The 26,878-nt window shown below is 21.9% G+C and overlaps 1 protein-coding gene across 26 annotated transcripts in view; it reads left to right on the forward strand.

Annotated features, from left to right (window-relative positions):
- The first annotated feature begins 1,085 nt into the window (after positions 1-1,085).
- The window catches only part of LOC129606687 (ryanodine receptor), a 115,123-nt gene continuing 89,330 nt past the window's right edge, over positions 1,086-26,878 (forward strand). For 21 of the 26 annotated variants that reach the window (XM_055517123.1, XM_055517148.1, XM_055517140.1 and 18 more), the window contains exons 1-2: positions 3,567-3,637; positions 16,183-16,795. In XM_055517123.1, the coding sequence (XP_055373098.1) occupies positions 16,742-16,795 (54 nt within the window). In that variant the 5' untranslated portion in view covers positions 3,567-3,637; positions 16,183-16,741. Of the gene's footprint in view, positions 1,226-3,565; positions 3,638-14,587; positions 14,747-16,182; positions 16,796-26,878 lie in introns of those variants that run through there. The other 5 variants (XM_055517127.1, XM_055517128.1, XM_055517125.1 and 2 more) reach the window with 5 other exon arrangements.

Consider the following 26,878-nt stretch of genomic DNA (forward strand, 5'->3'; position numbering starts at 1 on the left):
CAACTTTAATAGATTTTAATTTTATTGTTTGTTGTCTTAATTAGAAGAAAATCAGCTTTGATAAAGTGTGTATATAGGGCACGAACTATATTAACAAAAATAGAAGTATTTTATTCCGAATAAAAGGGGGTTTTCTTTTCATACACCTAAAAAACTTTTATTTCGGAAAAATTATCAAAATTTTGAAAAGATATGATGAGATCTTACGTAAGATTTTAAACAATTATATTGAAATATTTATGCTGTTTTTCTGACTTTATATATATCAGATAATAAAGTGAGCTAGAAAAACATTAATTAGAAAGTAATATGGAAGCTTGGCCGGACTTGTAATTTTTCTATTTTTTGCTTTTATACTAAACAATACTAAACAAATGTACATAATATACTTGTAAAAATTTTTTAATGTAAATTAATATATAAAAATTCATAATGTATCTTAGGATTGACTTAGGTATCAATTTTCCCCTAAAATACTTACATATATTATATATTTGGTTTTCTTTTGAAAATGGAATGTCAAATTAATTTTGAAAAAATTTCTGTCCATCAACATTTATGAACCAAATATTTTTATCTGAAATTTATTTACATAATAGATTTATGAATATATAAATTAAATAAAATTAATACGGAAAATATTTTTAAATTATGCGAAGATGTATTGTGACACAAACTCAAATTCAGAACCAAAATACGAAATCAGTGAAAACTTTTGGTTAATTAATATAATTAATCTAAAAAAGAATAGATTTAACTCAAACGAAACCAGAAATTTGGAAAATTTACTTTCAGAATAAAATTATATTAATTACCCTTCCACGTTCCAACAAATCTAATACTCTCAAATCAAAACTATAACTAAAGGTTACTATGAATGAAAAAATACTATTAATGAAAATTGTTTTAAAAATTTCCCATATAAAATTTTTGTCAATTCTATTTACGTAAAAAAAATTTCAATAATTAACTAAAAAAAAAAATAAAAATTAACATTTTTTGAAGTGAATGGTCTATTGAAAATTATTCAAGACTTATTCAAAAAAATTTTAAAATAAAATTCAGTTTTTGCTCGAAATTAAACGTTTAAAATCGAAAAAACGTATTCGCGAAAATAATTCGAATTTTTTAATGCAAAAATATAATTTTAAAAACCACTTGTGAATAAAAGTGAAAAAAAGCACAAATATAAAAGAAATACTTGTAATTGGCCGAAAAAATCCCGGTAAAGTGATAAATTGCTAAGCCATAGAATAAAAATAAATAATTGAAAAATATTTTATAAAAATTAATGTGTGAAAAATCTAATAAAATTTATAAAATTAGTTGAAATAAATTGAGTTCATTAAAAAATAATTACGAGAAAATCTTCCTCAAAAATTTTCCCTTTCTTTTTTGTGGTTTAATGCTAATAATTTTCAATTGTTAATTATAATATATAAATAGTTCTTTGAAACGTATTATAAAAAATTATAAAAATTTTATAAAAAATTTTTTTTTCATTTATTTTCTTTAGCACACATTTTATATGGGAAAAATAAATTTTATGAAAATTATGGTGCCATTTTTTTGGTGCCAATAGGAACTACAATAATATTCTTAGCAAGTAATGAGCATAAACTATTTTTAGAAATACAGAGAACAATTCAATATATGTATATAGTTTACTGAAAAATGAGAATTGGAAAAAAAATAATTTTATATAGTTGAACAGAACAATCATAGGATAAATTAATATTATAACATACGAGTATATGAAAAAAAACAAAATTCTAATTAAAAAAGATTTTAGAAACAGTTGAATATGAACATATTAAATTTAATTTTAATTTCGATATTATGATCGAAATACAGATTTCCTCTTAAGAGAGACCTTGAAAATAATTGATTTTTTTTATGCAGAACTCATTGTACTTACATTACTATCAAACTTGATTTAATTGTAAAAAAAGTACCAAACCCCAAATAAAAAACATAATTTTCTCATAAAAATAATTTCTTAAAATTTATGTTCAAACGTAACAACAAGTTTTTAACACCTTTTAATATTTAATACACACCAATTTTATATTTTTATGTAGAAAAAATAATGGAAGGTGAGCGTGAGAATTATACATTGAGTTAAATGATATTAGCGTGAGATATTTTATAAAATATTAAAATAATTTCAGAAAAAAATTTATTTTTAATCACAAGCCCAAGCTGTATGATATTAGTCACTTAAAAATTTCTACTTTATTTAATATAAATATGAGAAAAATACATTGGTATCAGAAGAAATTATTCGTATGTCTAGCAATTTCTTCACTTTCAGATTAAAAAGAAACTTTACTATTGTTTTGTTAATTATTAATTTAGGAGGTGTTGAAGAATTTTTTTTTTTCTAAGAAAAAACTGCATGTTAGTTCTCTTCGTCAGAATCAAGTTTCTAACAAACTATACTTATATTAAGAAAACGGAAGTACAAAATATATTATTATAAATTCTTTCTTATAACAAATCAAAATTTTAGTCAATAAACTTTTCTTTAAACCAAGAAATCAATAAATTTATCTATAAAATATCAAGTAATCCATTCAAAATGAAAAACCAAAGTGCAAGCGTTTAGGACATTGTAAATTAATTATAGTATTGTACAAAATGCATGCTAAAATCGTATACGGTAAAACTTTTTTTAAATCAAAAGCAATCGAATTAAAATAATATTCATGTTAAAATAAAAATTACAGGCATATTATTTTAATTTATTTGAATAATACTGCAACAAATCATGAGACACAAGCCCGAAACCAGAAACGTTCGTTTCATTCCCTATAAATTTTGAAATAAAAGGGAAACTATTGACTCACTCAAAAAAATTTCAATGTACGTTCACATATCAATTTTAAAGTACTAAAAAAATTTGGTCACCCATTAATCCTTTTTTTGGTTTTTCTCAATGTAATAAATATAATAAAATTTTCAAAATTTTTCAAAATTTCATTTTAAAACGTGAAATTAATTTCAAATAAATTTAATCTAACTTTTGAATTTTTAAATTTAATGTGTAAGTGCAGTATGTTGAGAATATGTAAATGGCATTATTGCATTATATTCCAAAACATATATTTTCCTGGTCCCCCTACCCCACTGAGAAGAATAAGAACCTCCTACTTGATTTTTTTAGAATTTTCAAGCTTCAGTTTCACTAGTCATTGGATTAACTAGGTCAGCCTGCCAGAGTTTTATTTTATATTAAATATTAAAAGTGTTTGATATTTATAGTTTATTACCAATATAGATTATTATGAATATTATGGAGTCAATTATTTTATATTACCATTTTCATATTATAATATTAAAAGTATATATCTATTTTAATCATTATGATTTAAAAAATATTTTGTAAATAAAAATCCTACATAAATTTTTTTCGCAGTGTATTCTCACATATTAATAATACACATAAAAAGTTCCGTACATACTCTTCTTCCATATGAAATATACAATTTATATTTTTCTCATTCTCTTTTAAAGAAATATAAAAATGTAAAGAAAAGCCACCCAACTAAACACCCAATTGAAAAATGCTTAAAGGTTCCTTTTTCTATATAAAAAAATTTAGTTCGGCTAAGTCTACAGAAAAATCGACACGAAAGTAAGTTATACTCATCATCGTTAAAGATTTTTTTTATAATAGAAACAGTGTAGAAATAATATACAAAGTGTACCCTTATTCTTTATTAATAATAATTTTATGATATTTTTTTTTGAATTGTTTTAATAATCTATATGAAATTTATTATAGCATTTTAAAAAATTAATATGAAGTTCAGTTGTTTTTATATTGCATATTTAAAAATTCAAAATACCTTTAATAATATTTGATAATTTTAAATTTAATTATTAAAAATTTTAGAAAATTGCCTATTTAAAAAAATTTCAATTTTAAAATTTTAAAATTAAAATTTGGAAAAGAAAAATTTCCCAGGCATTCAACGCAATTTATTTTTAGTTAAAATAAAATGAAATAAAAAAAAAATACAAAAATTATAATAATAACAAAAGAAGAAAATATATAAAAAAAAATTAAATTCTTTTAGTTTTTCACTTACGAACAAATAAAAAAATAACAAAAAGCAACAGAAAAAAAAAAAAAAAAAATAACAAAAATGTAAAATTTTCTATAGAACAAACAATATGCTGCGAATCGAATGAATTTCTAATACACAATGTTGATAATAAACGAGCGGGGGTCTATATGAATCCGAACAAAAAAGAGACGAGAAACGGGATAAGTGAAAAATAGAGCAATATACGAAATCGCGTATAGCAACCGCGTACAAAAATCAAAAAAAAAAAAAATAAAATTATTTGTGCCCGTTTTATAAATAACGTTAGAAAAATATTTTCAACAACAAAAAAAAAATAAAAATAAAAAGAATTTGAACAAACTAAAAAAATAAATATTTTTTTTTTTCTAGTTTAATTTAATTTTATATCGCGAAAATTTCAATATTGAAATAATTTTGAAATAAATGTAGAATTTTTTTTTTTTTGGGCTTTTATGTTTTAAAATTAAAAAATACGTACATTACTAAAATAAATTTTTCCTATATATTCTAGATATAATGTAGATTATGTTTTAATTACAAAAACACAAAATATTTTATTATTATAAAAATTAAATAAAATCCAAAAAAAAAAAAAATTTTTTTATATTTTAAAATGTTATGATCAAAATGCTTGAAATTAAGTGTTAATCAAAGAATGTCGTGCGTAAGGCATTAATTAAACAATATAATGAAAATCAAATAATAAAAACATTAAATAAAAACACGAATGAAATAATAATAAAAAAAAAAGGGAAAAGCACTCTGTCTAACCTCAAAATAAATCGAGCCTTGGATTACGATTTTATTTTTTGAGGTTATGTTAGATTTTTCTCTTTTCCCACAAAATAAAAAATTGGAAAAATTATAAAGCATTATTAACATCAAAATATTTAAAATTATTTAATTTATTTTACAGAATATAAAATGAAAATTATATTAAACAAAAACAGTAACCCTTATAATAATAATAACAATTATATATAACGTTATATACATAATATGTATATGCCTACAAAGTGTCAAAATAAACAAAGGATTAAAGCTTTTACATATAAACTTTTTTTCTTTCTTGCATTTTATCATTACTTCAATAATATTATGTGTGTCAGAAAAAAATTACAAATAATAAAAGAAAATTTTTTACTTTCTGTTGTTATAATACAAAAACACACACACACCGACACCCTACTTTTATTATTATTAGTATAACAATAATATTTTCATAACTAGCGAATTATGAATTATATTTAGGACAAAAATAATATTAGGCAAAACATACTTGTACACAAAACAAAAATAAAATATATAAGCAATATAATAAATTTTTATTTTATATGTGTATTTGTATATGTTTACGTACACATATTAAAATCCTTGAGCACATGGAATTATTATTAAAAAAAAAATACCAACAAAATATTAAAAATATTATATAAAAGCTTTTTTCTTTTATGTCATATATATATACAATTCAACAGTAATAATTATATAATAACATCGTATACATATGTAATAAAGGCTGAAAAAAAGCTAAGCTCAAAAACATATGGAATACACAATACAAAAAAAAAAAATGAAAAATAAAAATACAACATGTGATAGTAACAGTGTAATGCGGATAAAATCAGAAACAAAACAAAAGTAAATTTTTATTACATTATATTTACTTGGTATAAGTATATTCTCTAAGGATATTATCGCAAATTCTTTAAAACATAAATAATAATACAAAAATAAAAAAAGTTATGGAAAAAAAGAATTGATTAAGTCATCTTTGGGGGTTTGAATTTGTTTATAATAAAAAAATTACAAAATTCAAAATAGGTTACAAAAGTAAGTTTTACTTGTATTTTTGTAAATATGCTCAATAGTCTAAATACATGACCTTGTTCGATGTAAAAATTATATTACTTTAAAAAAAATACACAAACATAATATATATAGGTATAGATAGATTAATAAAATACTCATAAGATTATTTTGGAAGTAGTATTATGCATACGTTTATAATATTAAATACAAGTTCTGTGAAGGCAAAGAATATTGTCCTCTTACTTAAGTAAATAACAAATCGGCATTTCCAAATAAATGGCACACAAAATAAAACCTGCAGTCAGTGTAAACAAATGAATTTTACACATATATAAAAAAAATTAATCTTGTCATTCCGAAAGTATAAGGTGTACAAAATTAGATCATGCCTTGTCTTAAAGCCCTCAATAACCTCCTTTAAAACAAAATTTTTTGTTCGAAACACATACTATATATTTTAAACTGAATAATAAAGAGGAAATAAGCTCTTCACCAAAATTTTCATAAATAATCTCAGAAATTATTGAGTATCAAACCCAGTTTATAACAAATATTTTATCAATTTTTAATGTCCTAAACGATGGTATATATTAATAAATCATTTATTACTGAGAAGCTTTCTACAATAATCGTATGTGTATAACGAGTATTATGTATTTACTTTTAGATGTTATATTGATCATGATTTACTTGAGAGTAAAAAAAATATAAATACATACGAAGACTATAGAGTACTATAGAATATTATAGAAAAATACCATCTATATGGTATTAATTTAGTGAATTATATAACATTCAAAAATATGTGAGTACATAACTTTTTTCCAATTTTTACCGACCGTATTGTGTAAACAATAGGTAGGTTATGTGATGGCAACAAATTTTGCATATCGAGTTTTCGGTGGGAACGTACTTCTCCATAATAGGGAAGTGTAAATAAACTATTTTTAGCAACCTGTCGGTCTGTCGGTCTGTCCGTCTGTCGGTCTGTCGGTCTGTCCGTCTGTCGGTCTGTCGGTCTGCGTGTGCACGCGTGTATCTCAAGTTCGGCTGAACCGATTTTGATGAAATTTTATATGTAAGTTTGTTTCCACCATGGCACGGATCGATCAACTTTTGGTATATATCAGGCCTCGGGAACTGCACTTTTTAGCGGGCCTGTTTTACATTTTTGAACATTTTGAAGAAAGTATTCAACCGATTTACTTGAAATTTTATATATAAGCTCAGCTCGACCGTCCCCAAAAATTCGTATGTTTTGGAAGAAATCAGGCATCGGCAACTAGACGTTTACTACGGGCCAAATATACATTTTTGTGTATATAAAGAGAAATAATCAACCGATTTCATTGAAATTTAATATATGAACTCCTCGTATTAAAACAATGAACATGTAACTTTTTTGGAAAGATCAGGGCTCGAAAACGGATTTGCGGGCCGATTTTACATTTTTCACCATATCCACAGAACAAATTGATGGAATTTCTTGAAATTTGATATTTGAGTTCTGGTTGTTACCGAAACTAACTGGCGAGCATTTCAGGGAATTCGGGTAGCACAAAGCGAAACTCTACTAAGAGCCAAATTTACATTTTTCTAAGTATGTTAAGTATAAGCTTACTAATGTCCTAAAAATTGGAAAGAAGTATTTAACAGACATTTTTATAATATTCTGTAACACTTTCATTTAACTAGACAATAAACAATGCGGTCGGTTATGTGCTGACCACATCAGATTTTTTTTAATTAAACTCATTTCGTCGAATATTGTACCATTCATTAGTTTTGTTTTAATTAATTATTTAATAATATTTATAATATTTATATCCTTTATATATATATTTTTAAAATTATCAAATATTATGTCAATATCAAAATATCCTTCAACTCAATTCAATTCCTTAATAAATTATAATAATATAATAATTTTGATATAAAAATTTTGACCTAGAAAGAATACCGTTAAGTCAAGGTAAATAAATAAATTATTTAATATCATTTTGTTCAAAAAACCGATTAGGTAATACAAACATACCTTAAAATTTATTTAATTTTTTTATTTTAATTTAAGAATTTTTTTTTTTTTAAAAAAACATATATATCTACAATATTCACATGATAAATGACATTATTTTTATTAAAACTCTAAAATAATTTAATAAGGATGCAACAATATTATAAAATGAAAAAACAAATATTTTTTATTTTTGTTATTTCTTTAGTAATTTTGTTGAAGGACATTTAACGGTCCTTGTATTAAAATCAAATTTTCTAAAATATTTTTATGTTTATATATAAATGCATATATTGAGCATATGCACATATATACAAAGCAGTAAAATACAAAAAATGCTTGTTTATGTTATCAGTTTCACAGATTAAAGATAACTCAAGGTTATTAAAAATATTTTTATATAAAAATACCCATAAAATAAAGATGCATATAATATAATATATAAAGATATTTTATAAAATTACACATGACTAATCATCAATACCCATCATCATCAGGGTCATGAATCTATAATATTGTATTTGAAAATAATTTTTTAAATATATACCAATTTGATATCTTATTTGGTATGTATTATGAGATAGATAGGATATATATATATAGATATATAGTACTACTCACACAAAATTTCAAATTTATTACTCAAAATATTTTATTATAATAATTATACAAAAGTGTATACAGGTTTATATAAATTTAGGACAGAATAAGGATATTTTTGTATAATGAATTTTAAATATTAAATAATTTTATTTTAATAATTTTTTTATTAGATTTTTGTCTTTTTTTTTTGTTGTATGAAGAAATAATTGTTGAGTTAAAATTAAATTTTTTTTGTTCTATAATTAGGATTTTATTAGGATTTTTCATTTATTATGTATACATATAACGCACAGGATATGCTAGTAAGGTAAAATTAGTTTATGATTTTTAAATAATTTTAATTTTGGTTTTTATCATTGAAATATAAGCAATCGTTTACATTATAATTTTTTATATATTCAAACATATTATTATTTATATATATGCAATATATACAATATTTTGCATATAAAACCTCATTTATTGCCCATTCATTTAAAAAATAATATATTATTATATATTTTTTAATTTTTTACTATTTTTATAATTTTGTGTTTACACCATAAAATCTCATCCAATAAATTTATTTTAAATGAATTTTTAATTTAATTTTCTACTCCATAATTCTGTTGTTATTAATCCTGGATTTTGTGACAAAAAAAAAAAACCAAATTTATAGAGGATAAAGGAAGGGAAAACATTAAAAAAAAATAAAAAAAAAAAGTAAACGTATACAACAAAAATTGATTATTACATTTGCAATAATTTTTAATGAAGCTGCAACAAAATAAAAGAAAAAAGAACAATATAAATATAGCAAATACTTACCATATCCTATAGTAATAACAATTTTTTGTGGTTTATTAACCCATTATTGACAAAATTCTATAATAAATTTAAAATAATTAGGTATACATGTACATGCAGTTATATAATTATAACTGCATGTATGTATATGTTTACAAAAGCAAATTGAAATATTTTCAACCTATTACATATGTAAATGAATATGCATATATATATATATATATTAGTACATATGTTATAAACAACCTTAAATACCATAGTATTTTTGAGGACATTCACATATTATAGACCGAAATATAAATTTTTGCTAATTAAATTGATTTTTTATTATTAGTAAATATAAATTTAATAAGTCAAATCTACTTATATATATAAGTACCTACATATGTGCGTATAAAAGCACTTTAATATAGTTCAACATCATATTTAAGTGTTTTATATTTATGGTTTTCATAAAATCCATATTTTTTATTAGCTTTAGAGCCATTTACCATTTAGTCAAATAGGAGATTCAATTACACAATTTTTTTTTTTATTATTTTATTATATCCAATATTTTATCTAATTATAAATTAATTATTAAAAAGTATATTTTTATATAACTATAGAAGTACATATAATATTATACGATATACTCGTATAATATTAAAATATAGGGTGATTTTGTGTAACACGTTAATACTCTAAGTTTTTTTTTATTTATTTATGCAATCCGCTATACGATATAAATGGAAGTCCTGCAATAAAATCTAACCTATTAAAATGTTAAACATTTGAAAATTTATTTTCCATCTACCGTTATGTTCATGAGAAATCTACCAGAACAAATGCACATGAAAAATCCCTTTAAGTCTCAACTACTCCCTTATATTAGATAAAGCCTAAATACTTGTACAATATTGTAAAATACTTTTTAAAAGTGTTATACATTAATTCTTATAATACAAAAGCTATAATTCGAATTTGAAAAATTGTATAACAATGTCAGTTATTTCATATTTTAATTTTTACTACGTACCTTCATATTTTTTTTAATTAGAAAATAAATTAAAATTACTTTAATTATATTTAGATGAGATACACCTTATATATTTCAAAATTAAATTACGTATATATTGAGTGTAATTTTGGAAAATATAACAATATTATGATTGTATAATTATATAAAAATTGTCTATAATTTTTTTTTTTTTTGATTAAAAGATTGATGTCAAATTTATATTTTATTTACAATTACATTTTTAAGGTATATTAATATAAAAGACATATATATAATATTATTATGTACGTTTATGAAATTTTCAAAGACCAAAATAATGTGGCCGTATATTTAAACCACGTAATGAAAACAATTTATTTATTTAGAACAATAATAAAATATTAGTATTTGTTTCTTTTGTAAATTAATTAAATAGTAATGCATACATAATATATATACATACATATATTCATACATATATATTTTATATTTAAGCACACAATGTTGTTATTATTCAATTTATAATAAATAAGAACAAAATAATTAAAAACTAAAAAAAGGAAACTTAAATAAAATTAAAACGTACATGTGGCCACCTACCGTAAATAATTGAATTAAAACTACTTTAGCATTATAATAATATACATATATGTATAGGTATGTATATGAAAATATTTAGTGTTTCCTTTTTATTATTATTTCATGTATAAAATGATTTTTTTTCTCTTTTTTTTGTGGAATAACATGTCGAATTACAAAAATTAACTTATATAAAATGTCACGTAATATTTTGTATTTGATTATTGGCAAATTAAATATCCTTTTTATATTATTATTTATGTATATGTATGTATATGGTGTATAATGATTGTAAAGGCAATTAAAAAAAATTTTTTTTTTTTAAATCCGGATAAAAAGTAAATTATTGGTAACGCCAGAATAATAAACATGTACTAGTATATACTTATACATATACATAAATATATATTGTATGTATATTCAAAATTGCATAGTATACAAGAATATTATTAAAATACTTTAAAATTATTTTAAATTACAAAAAAATTATTTTTGGGGTTTTTGAAGTTTAACTTTTAATATTATTATATTATTATGTATGAGTATGCACTTTAAAATAATATTTATGAGATGATCAGTTTAATTAAAAATAAATTGATTTTAATATGAATTTTTTATATATATAACAATGTACATATATATAAAATAATTTTAAATATATAAAAATTATAAATTTTAGGTTTTAGTTTTTTTTATAAATAATATTTTAATATTTTAAATAACACACTTCAAGTTAAAGGTTTAGAAATTAACATTATGGTATTATTATAATGCACACTGTATTTGAAAAAAATCTATACATATATTCCTAAAATTGCCTTATATAGTAACATTTAATTTGCCGAATTTAAGTACGTTTTTTTGAATAATTGAAAATAAATTAATTTTGAAATTATTTAATAGTGTAATAAAAATAATTATATATCGACAATGCAATGGCAAACATTTAAGTTTCAGGTCTTGAGGATTATAAAAACAAATTTATAAAAACAAACAACTTGAGCATCTTAAAATAAGAACAACGATCTTAAACTCTTAAGAAAATTCAGTGGGCATAATAAGTACATACACATGTTTTGAGACTACTTGTTTACAGAAAATTTACAAGTTTCCCAAAAAAAATGTATAATATAATGTTTTTACAAAAATAAACTTAAAATTCAGAAAAATTTATGAAAAATAAACGGATCTCTTTTTATAACATTCTCTTTAAAAATCTATATTGACATGCAACTCTTATTATTGTTTCTCTTTTTCCGGTCATTTTTCTGATTCTCTAAAATTTCAAAATTGAAAATTATGCAGATCAAAATTGAAAATTGAACTGATCGCGTTAAAATGTAAATTTTTATTAGAAATATGATGAGAAAATCTTCAAAACTAAGTGTTTAATTCAATTCATTCGATTGTTTAAAGTTTTTTTTTATTAAAAATTTTAAACAATCTAAATAAATAAACAATTCGTGAGTCATTTAAATTTCTCTGACTTTTATGTTAATTTTTAAAAAAAATTTAAAACATTTTTTTTTTTAGTTTTTAAATTGTTATTTCATAATATCACCTGATCTTTTAGTTTCATTGTATAAGAAATGAAGAAATATCAACAAAAATATTTTATGGAAGAAATTATTTTCTTTTCTTTCAAATATAATAGCTGTTCGAAAAAAATAAATTTGTTTATATAATATATTATATAATTATATGTGTTTATGTATGTATACTGTGTTGAAGCTCTGAGAAGATATATGTAATTGCGAAATATTCTAATTTCCTTTTATATGGCAACAATATACAATTTGAAATGCCAATATTTTTGAGCATGTCATATTTTTTAATCAATGAATATTATAAATTAAAATTATGGGCATCCATTTATAAAAAATTTTACCATTATTCAGCAAAATTATTTATTTTCATGCCGTATTACAGCCGTATAATAAAAATTATATACGTACATAAATACTTGAAAATTATTTTATGAATTATTTTGACATTTACAATCTCTTTCAGAAAAATTTTTATTTTGAAATTTTTAAAATTTAATGTTTTCTAATTAGGAAAAAATTTAAAAATAGATTTTTATTCTTACTATTCTTTTTTCTTCTAATACACATACATACCTACATAATGTATACCAAAAAATGTTTTAATATTTTTAATGCCAGGGAAAAAAATATCAAATAAATTATAATATTTCTGTTTTTCTGGTGTTCAAGAAAAAAACAAGAACACCTACAACCAGTTTCTTGTCGAAAATATTCATAAATCTAATAAAGTAAATAAATGAATGGTGCACATAAAATTTTAAAATTTTCTAAAAAATATTATAATATTTTTTCTGAGTGTATTCTGAGAATTTAGTGATCAGCACGTGAACAATTTTACTTGTACAAACTATCCTGAATGGAATCACACTATCATGTACATTTGTATTTACATACATACACGTTTATATTAATAAAATATTAAATATTTATATGAACATTTATATTATTCTTATTTTGTTTAAATTTTGACATTATTTTATAAAATTTATGAAAATAAATTTATAATAATATTATAATAGCATAGTATATAACACTAGTGACCCGGTATTTATGAGTGCGCATGACCTGCAATATAAATATATTTTTTTTTTATTTAAAAAATTAAATCACTGGCAATCATTTAAAAAATAAAATCCAAAAAGAGATAAGGATAAAATATATATATAAAAAAAACCAAAAAAAAACAAAACACACTTTCATACACGCATTTGCATATACGGGTACTTTTCTCTTCGCATAGAAAGAGAATTTTTGCCTTGGCATAGGCCCAAAGAATGCTGTATTTAAGATATATGTAGGTACCATACCATACGGTTGTTAACATTTCAATTTTATTTTCTTGTTATATTTTTTTTTTGTTTTTAATTTTCTCCATTTAAAACTTTTAATTTAAGCTTTTTTTCATACATACATATATATATATAGTCAAAGAAAAAGCTTCTTTTCATTCAGAATCTTAAACAATATTATTATATATATGAGAATATTGAAATAGAAGCTTCAAATTATTTTAATATTTACAGTAAATATGGATAGAGAGAGGTTTACTGATTGTTTTTATTTAGTTACTGTCCTACATTGTTTTGAAATTTTATTAAAATAAAAAGGATATTCTTTATTATTAATATATTAAATTGAGTACATAAAATATTAATTTAATTGTAATTGAAAATTTTCGGTTTAAATTAAAAGTAAGTAAATAAAATTAAAGGAAAAAATAGTGAAATTATTTAAAATCTAAAATATTTATTGAAATAAAAAAAAAATAATAAAATTAAATGTGAAAGCTTTTTTTCATATTTCTTTTATATTAAAAATAGGGTGCATGAAAGCTTCTTAGCAAGGTCCTTAAGTTTTAATTATTTATGAAGAAAAAACAGTAAGAAAACAAAAAACGAAAAACAACAAAAAAAAATATACAAAAATCATAAAGAAAAATTTAAGCAAGCTTAATCTAGATAGCAAAATATTTTTATTATTTTAAAATTTTGTGAGAAATACTTTGACAGCACATTTTATTTTAATAAAAATTAAAAAACAATTAAAAAATGGTGATCAAATAAATAAAATTTTAAATGTGAAATATATTGTATATGAAATTTTAAAATAAATTAAAACAAAATGGTGAATAAAAATGAAATTTTAAATATTAGAACTAAAAAGAAAAATAAATGTGAAAAAAATTGTGTGAATAAAAAATATATATGTATATGTACATACTTTCCTATATAAAAATTATAATTGTATGTACATATGTACCAGAACAAATTAAAAAAATTTAAAACCGCAGTAAATGTGAAAATAATTACAAAATATTGGTGAAAAAATTACTGTTTGTATAGATATAAAATTATTTTTTAATTAAAACTATAAGAAATTTATTCTATTTTTTTTTAATTTTACTTAACAATCAATAAAAATGAAATAATAATTAGTAAAAAATAATAATATTGGAAAAGCTTGAATATTTGCATGCACTGTTGCTATCACTTTTAAAATATTCGAAAAACAATTGTTATTACTGTTGCTATTGTATACAGGCTTTATAATAATAATATTGCTAATTTACAAAGGATATCTTTCTATCTACATATATATAGATGTAGATATATGTATATAAGAGTCTGTATTACTTCTTGCACACGATAAATATATTATTGTATGCAGATATAATATTCCATATGTACATACCATACAATCAATATAATGTTCAGGAAAAAAGGTTTTTTTTTTAAAATTGATATTTTGGTATTATTTCGGTGGGTACAGTTTTTATTTAAGATTGATCTTTTTCTATTTGAGTAATTTTTTTTGTTTGTTTGTCTTGCTTTCATCATTTTATTTAACTAAAATTTGTGATGAAAGGTTATTGTTTGGGTTTTCAAATGAATCATACTTAATTTTTTTCTTCTTTTTGTTGTTTATATGGAATTCAAAACCTCAGTTTGACAATTCAAGCGGAAAACAAAAAACGAAAAAAATAAAGACCTTAAATATAAAATACAAGGTCAAGGTTATTTTAATAAAATGAAGGATATATTTTATGAAGGACAATGTCTATAACATATATATACATATACATATATGTATATAATAAACAGATAAAATTATTGATATTTATATATAATGTCCGGTCTAGTGCATTGCCAATGCAAAAATAAAGCAACAAAATGCAGTATTATGAAAAAAGGGATATAAAAACAAAGTATAAAACTTTAAAAGCTTAAGATAAAATGATTCTTTCTCAATGCCACTAATAGTTGTATCGGTATACACATTTACCGTATTGAATATACAAATACGAAGAGATTTTTTAAAACAAAAAAAAAAAAATACAAAATATCATTAAAAATCGAAAAGTGTATTGTCAGTAATTTATTTCTTCCAATTTTCACGACCTTTTCTGATTTTATGAAGTAGACTTACATATATCATTTTGCTAATGAAATGCGTCATATTGGTAGGTAGTAGGACGCCGTCAAGATCTCGATATAATTTTCTTAATTTATAAATATTAAATTATTTTACACTCATACTATCTTAACAAGAATTAAATATTATTGAAGTCTTCTTATTTTATAAACAAACTTTGAGGCAATACAGTACAAAATTCCGCAACCTCAAAAAAAATTAAGTGAAATACTAAAATTTAACTGTAAATGTTGCCATATTAAAAAAAAATATACAAAATATTGGAAAATTTCAAACTTTTCAACTTGATTTTAAAATAATATTATGAATTATTTTTGTATTTTTATATTTTTATAGAAAAGGCAGTGGGTCAAATCAAACTAAACAGAAAATATAGAGGTGTGTTTTAAAATAAAAAACGCACATAGAAATTTGTGCTTTTAGCCATCCTATATAAAAGCAAAATATTATAATAAAAAAATAAAAATGAATAAAATATAAAACGAAATAATATTCAAAAAAAAAATAAAATATAAACTAAATTTAAAAAATATACATACATATACACATTTTTATATATATATGTATGTCTATTAAATTTTTTATTTTATAATAATTGCGAAGCTTTAAAATTTTTAAAACTTTTTAATTTTTATTTTTCTTTACCATTATAAAAGTGATAATTAATCAAAATATTTAAATAAAAAAAAAACTAATTTTATTTTAAAATTTAATAAAAATACAAAAAAAAAAGAGAAAAATAAAAATCCGTATGACGTACCTGGTAACGTCACTAAAATATAACGGATTTTTCTTATTTTAATATAAGAAAAATTTACGAAAAAAAAAAATTTTGTTAAACTGGAGTAAATAAAATTTTTTACTTGAGAAAATCAAGCAAAATTTTTAATTTATCATGGCTGAAGCAGAAGGAGGCTCCGAGCAGGATGATGTATCATTCTTGCGTACGGTAAGTAGTTTTTTTTTTAATTTTTTTTCTAATTTATAAATTTTAATTCACATATAATTATTTAAAATTTGTTTGTAAATTTCTTAGCAACACAAATATTTCATTAATACTTGATTTGATTTCAAAACCTGCAATAAAATGTCTATATAGTGTAGCAGTGACTTGATCTAAAATTGAACACGATTACATTGAAAAAATTAAATTTAAATAAATAATTTTCATAAAGTCACGCGGATGTTTTACAGCTAATTTTACTCAAAATGTACTCGTTATCATTTCGAACATCTTATTGGTAAAGTATTTTGGTAATTTGGAACATAAAAATATTCGATACATCTTTTCTTTAAAACAAGATTCGGCCCATTACAAAAATGGAACAGAATTATTCAATGGAAATTGACTAGTAAAAATCATAATATTCTTTTTTTGTTACTGTTAGTATACATTATTAATACTACAGTGATTTAACAATTTCTTTGAGAATAATAAGATCTTCCTCTTGGTTTATACTAAATACCCCTTCTCTTGATTTATACTAAAATTTTATTCATGTTTAAGATTTTCGTTGACCTTAAGGCCTCCGTCACCATCACGAAAATATATCAAAATATATACCAAATTTCTTTCGGTAAGGCTAAATCTGCTTACATCGCCTAGAACTATATTAAACAAGTTTTTCTGAATCTCTTTGCCAAGACGAAGGGTTCTTTCTCACAGGATTGATTTCCAAGAATATCCTATATGACCACAGGTTTCCCAAATTTTTGTTTATGCTAAAACTAACGCTGGACTGTTCTAAACAACTTTCCAAAATTTCGTGATGGCCATTTAAGCAGTTAATGGGTGAGGTTTGGCTTCTCCAAATTGTAAATTCCCTTTTATATATAAGCATAAATTTTCTAATTGAGGCCGTTTCACCACCTATTTTAATGGCAAATGACATGTTCTAACATGCATTCTTCTTTTTCCATTGATAAAATGATAAAATAAAATGATTTTAGAAAGAATACTAGTTTAATTCAAAACACAATCAATAAACTATACAGTCTAAAAAATTCATAGAAAGCAATTTCATAATCTGGAAGCAATTTCATAGTCGTGTGCATTTCCTTAATCGAAAATAAATCCGTTTTCTCTTAAAGTGGAAATTTTTGATTGAAATTGCCAAAAATAAACATATAATATTAATTCATATTTTTAGTTTATATTTCTTCCTTATATTTTTTTAAAATAAATCCAAAGATATAAACCTATATCCTTCACGTTATTATACCAATTTACAATGGTTGTTGGTTTGAGTTAAAATGTCAACCACGAATGAACCAAAAAACGTGTGTCAAAAACAAAAATAATTAAAGATCAACAAAATAACAAACTTGTTATGGTTTCCCATTAATACAAAGTAAAAAGCAGAAAAAGAAAAAACAGAAAACGGATTAAACCCATTTTCCGATAATTTCATTGATAGGACAAGCGTCTACCATTTCCTGTTTTCCTGTATTGAAAAAGTTTTTATTTCTCTTTTTTTTTCTTTTCTTTATTGTCGTCTATTAAAAATTTTTGTCAATGAACCACAAAATAATAACCAGTCAGGCGGTAAAAATAATTGAATTGAATAAGCAAAAAAATAAACAACACCCATATACACGTTCAAAAATTACTAGCCAGTCCAAAATAAATGAAAAATATATAAACATTAAAGTAAAGTCATATATATACATTGAATTTAAATGGTGATAGGAATTGTATAAGCAATAAATAAATTGGGGGGCTAAAGATAGAAATCAAATTTCATAGAAAAAAATCAAAAAGTTAAATTATATATATACACCTTAATAAGAAGGCTCAAAAATATATATTTGTATGATTCGAATATTAAAGTTTAAATAGGGTGAAAAATAAAAAACAAAAAAACAAACGAGACCAGAAGGGAACATTTCCTATTCATATCCCCATTCAATAAAAGTAATTTATCACGAAATCGGTAATCTATATTCACACCTTGATGACTTATTTATAAATTGAATTATATTTATGAAGCTAAAATTGGTACAAAAAAGGATTTCATCCTTATATATACAAAAATAAGAAATAAACAAAACAAAAAACATTCAAAATCAGTATTCCATTCAGTCAGCAGGAAAATATAAATGGAATACATGTATACATATGGGATTGTACATATAAATACATAACTTATAATATGTTCAGAAACGTCATATACAGTTACGGATGCTTATTAAAAATATTCTTTTTTAGTTTTGATTTCTTTTAGAATCAAAATGACCAAAACTAAAGTTTTTTTATAATTTTTCCTTGAAGAAAATTTTAATGTTACATTACAACTTGATATTGGAGCAGAAACTATTGATTTATATGAAGAAGCACTTAAGACTAGCTAATGATCGCAACTCAATTTGTGATGAAGTGCAAACCGAGTTAAAATTGTAGTAAAACTGAATGAGTATAAGAATGTTACTCACTAATAATTGAAGATGTTTGGTCGTGTTTTGTAATAATTAATAGTCAGTCATGCTTTTAGTAAAGAATAATATTTTAAATGTAATTTTACAAAAAAAAAACCTCAAAAAAAAGGATTAATTTACGAACCTTTCCATAAATGTTAGCTACTCAAAAATTTTAACACAAAAAAAATACTAATCATGTTAATATATAAACAAAATTATAATTAAATCTTCCATTTGACAAAGAGCCTATACTAAAAAAATGATCTGCGATTTGTTTCCTACGTTTCATTCTTCAGTACACAAATATAAATATTTAAATGTATTGTTTTGCTGAACATTATCCGACCAGTATTCAACCGCGCAGGTAATAAAATCTTATAACCAGTACAGTTATGTTTACAGATTCTTAGGCCAGAACACCTTCTGAGAGAATGCAGGGTCTTCATTCGCAAGGGAAGAGAAATACTCGAAAACTACATGCTTACTCCGGTAGAGCAGTCTATCAGGCCTTCAGAGTTACTCGAATTCATCGGGAGGGCGGGTCTCGATGGGGTGTTGTAGGGTCCCTTACGTACTTGGGGGACACAATAGATCATTGCAATGTACAATCCATAATCCAGTCAAAAATTAAATTACATAATTCAATATAGTTACTTAATCAATTTTTCAAGTATAATAGAATAAATTTTGAAAACATAAATCTCAATTTAAATTTCCTATCTTAATACAAATTTCCCATTTACAATAATGATTTAATTGTTTAAAGGCATAGATAAACTGACATTATTCTAACAATTTTTTACACTATGACTTTTAAAAAAGTTATGAATTCTTTGAATTAAAAAATTAATCAACTAAAAAAAAAAAGAATTCAAAACAAAAATTGGTTTTACAGAATTTTTGTTACCTCTTGTACTCAAATGTGTTCATCCATAATTGTATATACACAATTTCTTTAGAAAAAAAAAAACAAAAAGTTTGTCTTAAGTCCACAAAAAAAATTTTAACTTTCAATAAAAATAAACCAAACTATATTTTATTTTTTTCCAATATACCTACATATATCCAAAGTCTTTTATACAATGTTATAAAATTACATAGGAAAACATATTCAATACACACACACACACACATAAACAAAAGCTGTATTTTTATAGTAAACAATTTTAAAAACTTTTTCTCCAATATCATTTTCATATACACTATATTAACATCTACATCTTTACCTATATATTATGTATGTATATAAATAACAAAAAAAATATAACAGTATTTTATATCAAACTTATTCATATTCATAAGTTGTATAAAAGGACGAAAAAAAAAAATCTATGAAAAATCTATTAAATCTATGTTATATAGGTGATGAAAAAGAAAAAACGTGTATAAAAGAAATGAAATATAAAAAAAGTAACATTCATTCATTTTTTTCTTTTTTGTTTTATATTTTTATTGTGCTTCTTTTTGTATAACACATATACTTTAGTTTTGCAGTTGAGTGATTGCCATTCTGTTTACCTCCCTTTCCATATAATCACAAAATATTCATCCCTTTGTACACATCAATGAATTTAATATTCGCGTTTAAGATTGAACCTTCACATTTTTTTTTTTTTTATTTTATAATATGAACATAATAAATATATAAAAAGGAAATAGAAACAAAATGTAAAAATAACATAATAAAAAGAAAATGCAAAAAAAAAATAATAATAAAAAAAAAATCCTTGAAAAGGATAATAAATAGTAAACACGTAAGCAAGTGGAAAAAATTACAATTTGAACTTCAATTTCCCCTTTATTTCATTTTGTTCGTATATTTTTTTATTTTTTTTCCTTTTTTTACTTTTGTATAATAATTCAACCATTTTCCACTCATTTTCTTCAACTAAATGAGTTAAAATGTGCATGATCTGAAGCCTTAAAGGTACGTTATTTTTTTTTTTTGTTATTTTTATCATGCATGTTAATCACATAAAAAATTTATATTTTTTTTCCTAATAAAATTATGGAATGAGAATTTTTTTGTTGAAAAGGATATCAGTATATTTTAATATTTATATTATATGAATATACTCTCTTTGGTAACAAAGTTTCATTTTCTATTTAAAAATAATTTTTATATAATGCATTCGATTTTAAATTGAGTGAAAGTTTTATTGTCGCATATTTTTTTATTTTGATTTCTTTCTATATATTTTTCAAGTATAAATTATTATTTATTATTGCTGAGTTGAAATTCTTATTTTCATAATATAAGGAAAGAAAATTATTTACAATTTTTTATTCTTTTATAATAACAATAATAATAATAATATATTATAATAGTCTTATTCTGTCAATATTATCACTTTTCCAAATTTTTATTCCACCTTACCATTATAGAACAGAAAGTCATTCTAATTCTATTTTTCATATAATATATTTCGATTTGTTATCTATATATACGAGTATAAAAATATACTAGAGATTTTTATCTTAACATTCTTATATATATATATATATATATATATATGTGAAATTATAAATGTGACGCAAAACAATTCTCAATGGTTTACAAAAAAAAAAAAAAAAACATAAATTTAAAATCAATTTAAAAGATGAAGAGAAAAATTTTCTTTATAGAATATTGCTTTTGTATTTCGTTTTATGTCACATGATGCTCTAAAGTTTATATACTATAAGTAATTCTATGCACCCGCTCTATGATTATATACACAAACATATACATATTATGTTTATATTGTCAAATAGTTCAACAAAGAATATCGAAACTGAACACAACACAGTTTTGTCGAATATTTATTTCAACTCAATAAAAAATAATAAATTTTCCAGGATATCAAAAACAAAAATAAAAAAAAAAAGTCTAACAAAAAAATTTTCCATACTCTTAGTTAAATATTTTTTATTTGTTTTTTTTCCTTTTTTTTTTTTTGTATTTTGAAAATTTAAGAGAGCTACACAATGAAAATCCTTCAAATATATTGAAAATAAATAAATATTATAGATATACAGCTGATGTATATTTGTAAAATTATGTATACCTATATACCTTCATACATTATTCTTGCATCTACATAAATATTGAATAAGTATAGAGAAAGGGATTTTTTGCTATTATTTACAAAATTATAGAAGCAAATAAATTGCTATCTAAGCAAAAATACAAAAAAAAAGATACATAAATAGCATAATTTAGTTACTGATGCTTTTGCAAAAAAAAAAAAAAAATAATAAAATGTGAAAATATAGCAAATAAGTAGCAAAATATAAAAAAAGTGGAAAAAAAAATATTTAGTGGAAAAAATTCCTGGTACTTTTGAACTTTTGTTTTCTTTTTTTTTTTTTTGGTTCTACATCGTATATATACGTTAAAACACATCTCTATACTCTTTATACGAAAGTATTATAATTTTTAAAGAACAAAAATTTTTTTGGTTCAGTGAAAATAAAAATGGTACTCGTATGATTACGTTATGGTTTCTCTTGCTAAAATTTCCTTTAAAAAAAAAACATGTATGGGGAGGAATCCAATAAAATAGTGAAAGAAGCTACGTACAGTACACTGCTTCTATTAGAAATATTTATATGTACACTGAGAAAAATTAATGTGTATAATTTTCGGTAAAAATTTTATAAAATTTTTAAGTTAAGTTTGTGAAAATGTCATTGAAATTTTGATTTTAGAAAATTATCGATCTTATAATCAGAATTTTCTCACATTATAAAATAAACCTACATAATATAGTTTACTTTTAAAACTCAATATATGCATAACTTAAGGATTAAACAACTTAGGCTTTTCCACTGATTACAACATTTATATATCTTGGATCTAACAAAGGTATATCGTAAAATTTCTCATATTATTTAAAATAAAAAAAATTCTTTTAATATTATTTAAAATCTCTGTGTATATAGCTATTCATAAATTTATTTCAAGTGTATATTATTAGCTAAAAATAAAAATATAAATAAAAAAAAAACAAATATGAATACAAAACAAGAATAATAACAAGCTTTACGACTCCTATACTTTAGAAGCTCACATTATATATAAACGTTTCCATATTACTTTCCATATAAAGAAAATAAGAATCAAGTGCCTCCTTAAAAGAATGATATTAGCCGTAAACGAGTTATATGATAAGATTTCCACAAGATTTACTTTATAAAGTCTATTTAGTATATAATAAGAATATATACATTAAATTTCATACATAGTAAATATAATACTAAATAATATATAGAGTAGAAAAATTAATTCATATACATTATAATAAACATTTACATAATATATTATAAGTATTATATGTAATTTATAATTACACATAAAAAAAACACAGTGGATCTTATAATATTACAGCATATTTAAAGGTATAATATATACTTTTGTATAATATTGGCATAATGTAATGTAATTCATGAATTCAACCATAATACGAAATGAGACACGACAACATCATTATTATTGTATATTTGTAATTTTTTATATTATACTTACAATTAAACAGTTTAACCACGGTTAGAGGAATTCCAACCAAGTAATTACAAGGTTTTACAAAACCAAGCTTTTACAAAAGTATTTAGTTAAGTTCATTTTTATGCGATTTCAATAATATTACTTCAGTTCTCATGATTTTTCGTAAAATATTTTCGTAAAATAAAGTTACATATTTACTCACAATTGCTTTAAGAAGTTGAAAAACTCTGGCCCAAATCAAAATTACCAAAAAAAATTATAATACATCATGCTAACAATGATTCAGATTACTTATTTGCACCATTGAGCATACGAGTAGATTTTTCAATTGAAAAAGATTGTATTGTATTCTTTTGTCAGACAAATTCTTTTTAAACTTCGTTTGGTCAGTTTGAACAAATAAGACACCAATAGTTGAAATTTTTCAAATCCAATGCTATAAAAAACTAAAAGGCGGTAAGAGAAGGGATTTTTAAAGAAATATTTTTCTAATAAAATAAAAAAATGAATTTTCGTGCAAGACAAAGTAACCCTTAAAAATTTAGATTTATTTCAATATTCTGACATCTATAGGTTAAATTATAAGCTGTTAAAATTCACAAAATTAAATGTGCACTAATTGAGATCGGTCAAAAAATTGCGCTTTTACAGAATTATTATTATACTAAATGCAAAAGAGAAGTGAAATGAATCTCGTTATTACATGATTCTTTCTTATTCTGTATTACTTATATTGGATTCTTCTATATACACATACATACATGATTCAATGCATCATTATTATTACTGTATATACATAATATGTGCATTTATTATTAAATATATTAATGTAGAAATTTAAGTGGTGTCATAATTGAAGCTACATTTTTATACAATAGCTTCATAGAACATTACCCTCTTAACAAAAATTTTGATGAATTTTTTAAGAGCTGAACTATGAAAACATTTCGTATACTATGTGTATGTCATTATGTATAGAAAAAGGATTATGTTAAATATATATTTAAAGTGAACAGAAATAACAATTAAAATTATAAAAATTTCCATAAATTTTATTTTTTAAAATGAAATTTTGTTATAAACCTAAGTATTTATACTTTCAGTTAATTTTCTTTTAAGGTAATATTTTTAAATACGCTAATATGTAATAAATTACAACGTTTTCTTCTCTTATATTTTTTTGTTAACTTGAAATATAAATATGTGAAATTTTTGTAGGTAGTTGTACTTGAAACAAAGAATAAGATATTTTTCTAATTGAAAAAAACAAAATGGTAAAATTTTTGAAATATTAAGAAAAAATATGTTGGCAGCAGTTTTGTATAAATGCAGAAAAAATAACGTTAAAATATAAATAAATACTAATTTTAATCTTCAAAAAATCCATGTCTAGACAAATTACAATCTCTTTTTTTGATTCTTTTTTGTTATATTTGTTTGTAAGAAAGAACACATTCTATCTTAATAAACAACAAAAAAAATTACTTTTACTTTATTAATCACCTTACAGCGAAAAAAGAAAATTACACAGAAAAAACAAGAAAATTTCTAGAATTATTTTTTAATTGTGATATTTTTCATATTTCAATTTCTATATAAGTACAAAAATATCTAGCAGTAAGCTACTAATTTTATGAAAAACAATATATTTACAACAGAACCGAAATGTTGCTATTAATTCAAGAGAAAACGAAAAAAAAATATACTGCAATGTAATTTTGTTTTTCAAAAAATAAATCAATTTTTTTTCGGTATTATTTTTCGATTGTTAATTATTTATTTAAAATTACTAGAAATTCTTGTACACTGTTTTTATTACTTTTCCAACAAAATGGAGAAAAGGTGTTTATTAGTTTCACCCCGTCCGTCTGTCCTGTTCGGTTATAGGAGAAAATTTCAATTTTATACCAAAATTTATTTACAATATCCTAGATTTTATCAAAAATTCTTACCGTTTTATTGTAATAACGCATTTTTTCAATTGTAGTTTCTTTTATTTTTCTGTAACTTTTAACGTAATCCATTTAATTTTTAACGAAATTTTTTATCATTAAGATGTAGCTATAAATTGAAAAACCAAATTTCATTACTAATTCAAAAAACAACACCCCCCTTCTAATTTTGCAATTAAAATTCGATGATATGAATAATAAATGCCAAAACTAAAATTTCACCAAATTCATTTAATTCATTATTTTATTCAGAATTAATCATTCGGATCATAGATTTTATAATTATACATATACGAGTACACTATGTTAAAATGCATTTAAATTGATTATCGTATAAAATTGTATGCATGAATGTGTAGGTGTGTGATTAAAGTATATACAAAATTATTGAAGTAAAATTATATAAATATGTTTACTTTAAATTACTAAAAAACAATTCTGTTGTTACTCTCCTATTCTAATAATAATCATACATAAAATAACTCCTACTCAAGTGCTTACCACCCCCCCCCCATATTCACCATAATGTGAATATGTAATATATATTACATAAAAAATTCATTGAACGTAACAATATAATAAAGGAGTAAATGTTTAATATTTTTTGCCGTCAAAACATAATAGCAAAATAAAGAAGATTCCACTATAATGCTTTCATTTCATCAAAAAAAAAAAACAAAAAAACAAAATCATATAAAAAAATATATAAATGCTTAATTTGCTTGTTTTAACTAATAAAATATAAATGTACATCATTCATATTATTAGAGCAGATATAAGTACACGGTACTTTAATGCTTTTATTTTTTTTAGTGTTTGTGCGTATATATTTCAGCTATAAAAATCTACAATGATAATGGTGAATCCTTTTAAAAGCAACAGCAACAAAAAAAAAAATACAAAACTAACCATATTTTCTCTGGTTTTTTTTTGTCAACAATATTTTTATAAAGAGGAAAAAATGAAAAGAAATTCTTATTCTATCTTAGTACCGAACATAATGTATATAAGTAAGAAAAAAATTGGAAATCCCCGGTGGAATAATAAGTGTTCAATCCCTTGGATTTAAAGACAAACAATTTTAGTTGATTGGAAATTCTTTTTACAATATTCTTATTATTTTTCCTATACAACTTTAAGAAATCTCTTCAATCCTTTTTATAAGGATTTCATTAAA

The sequence above is a fragment of the Condylostylus longicornis genome, unplaced genomic scaffold (assembly GCF_029603195.1).
Source record: "Condylostylus longicornis isolate FDR11 unplaced genomic scaffold, ASM2960319v2 ptg000020l, whole genome shotgun sequence".
Classification (NCBI taxonomy): domain Eukaryota; kingdom Metazoa; phylum Arthropoda; class Insecta; order Diptera; family Dolichopodidae; genus Condylostylus; species Condylostylus longicornis.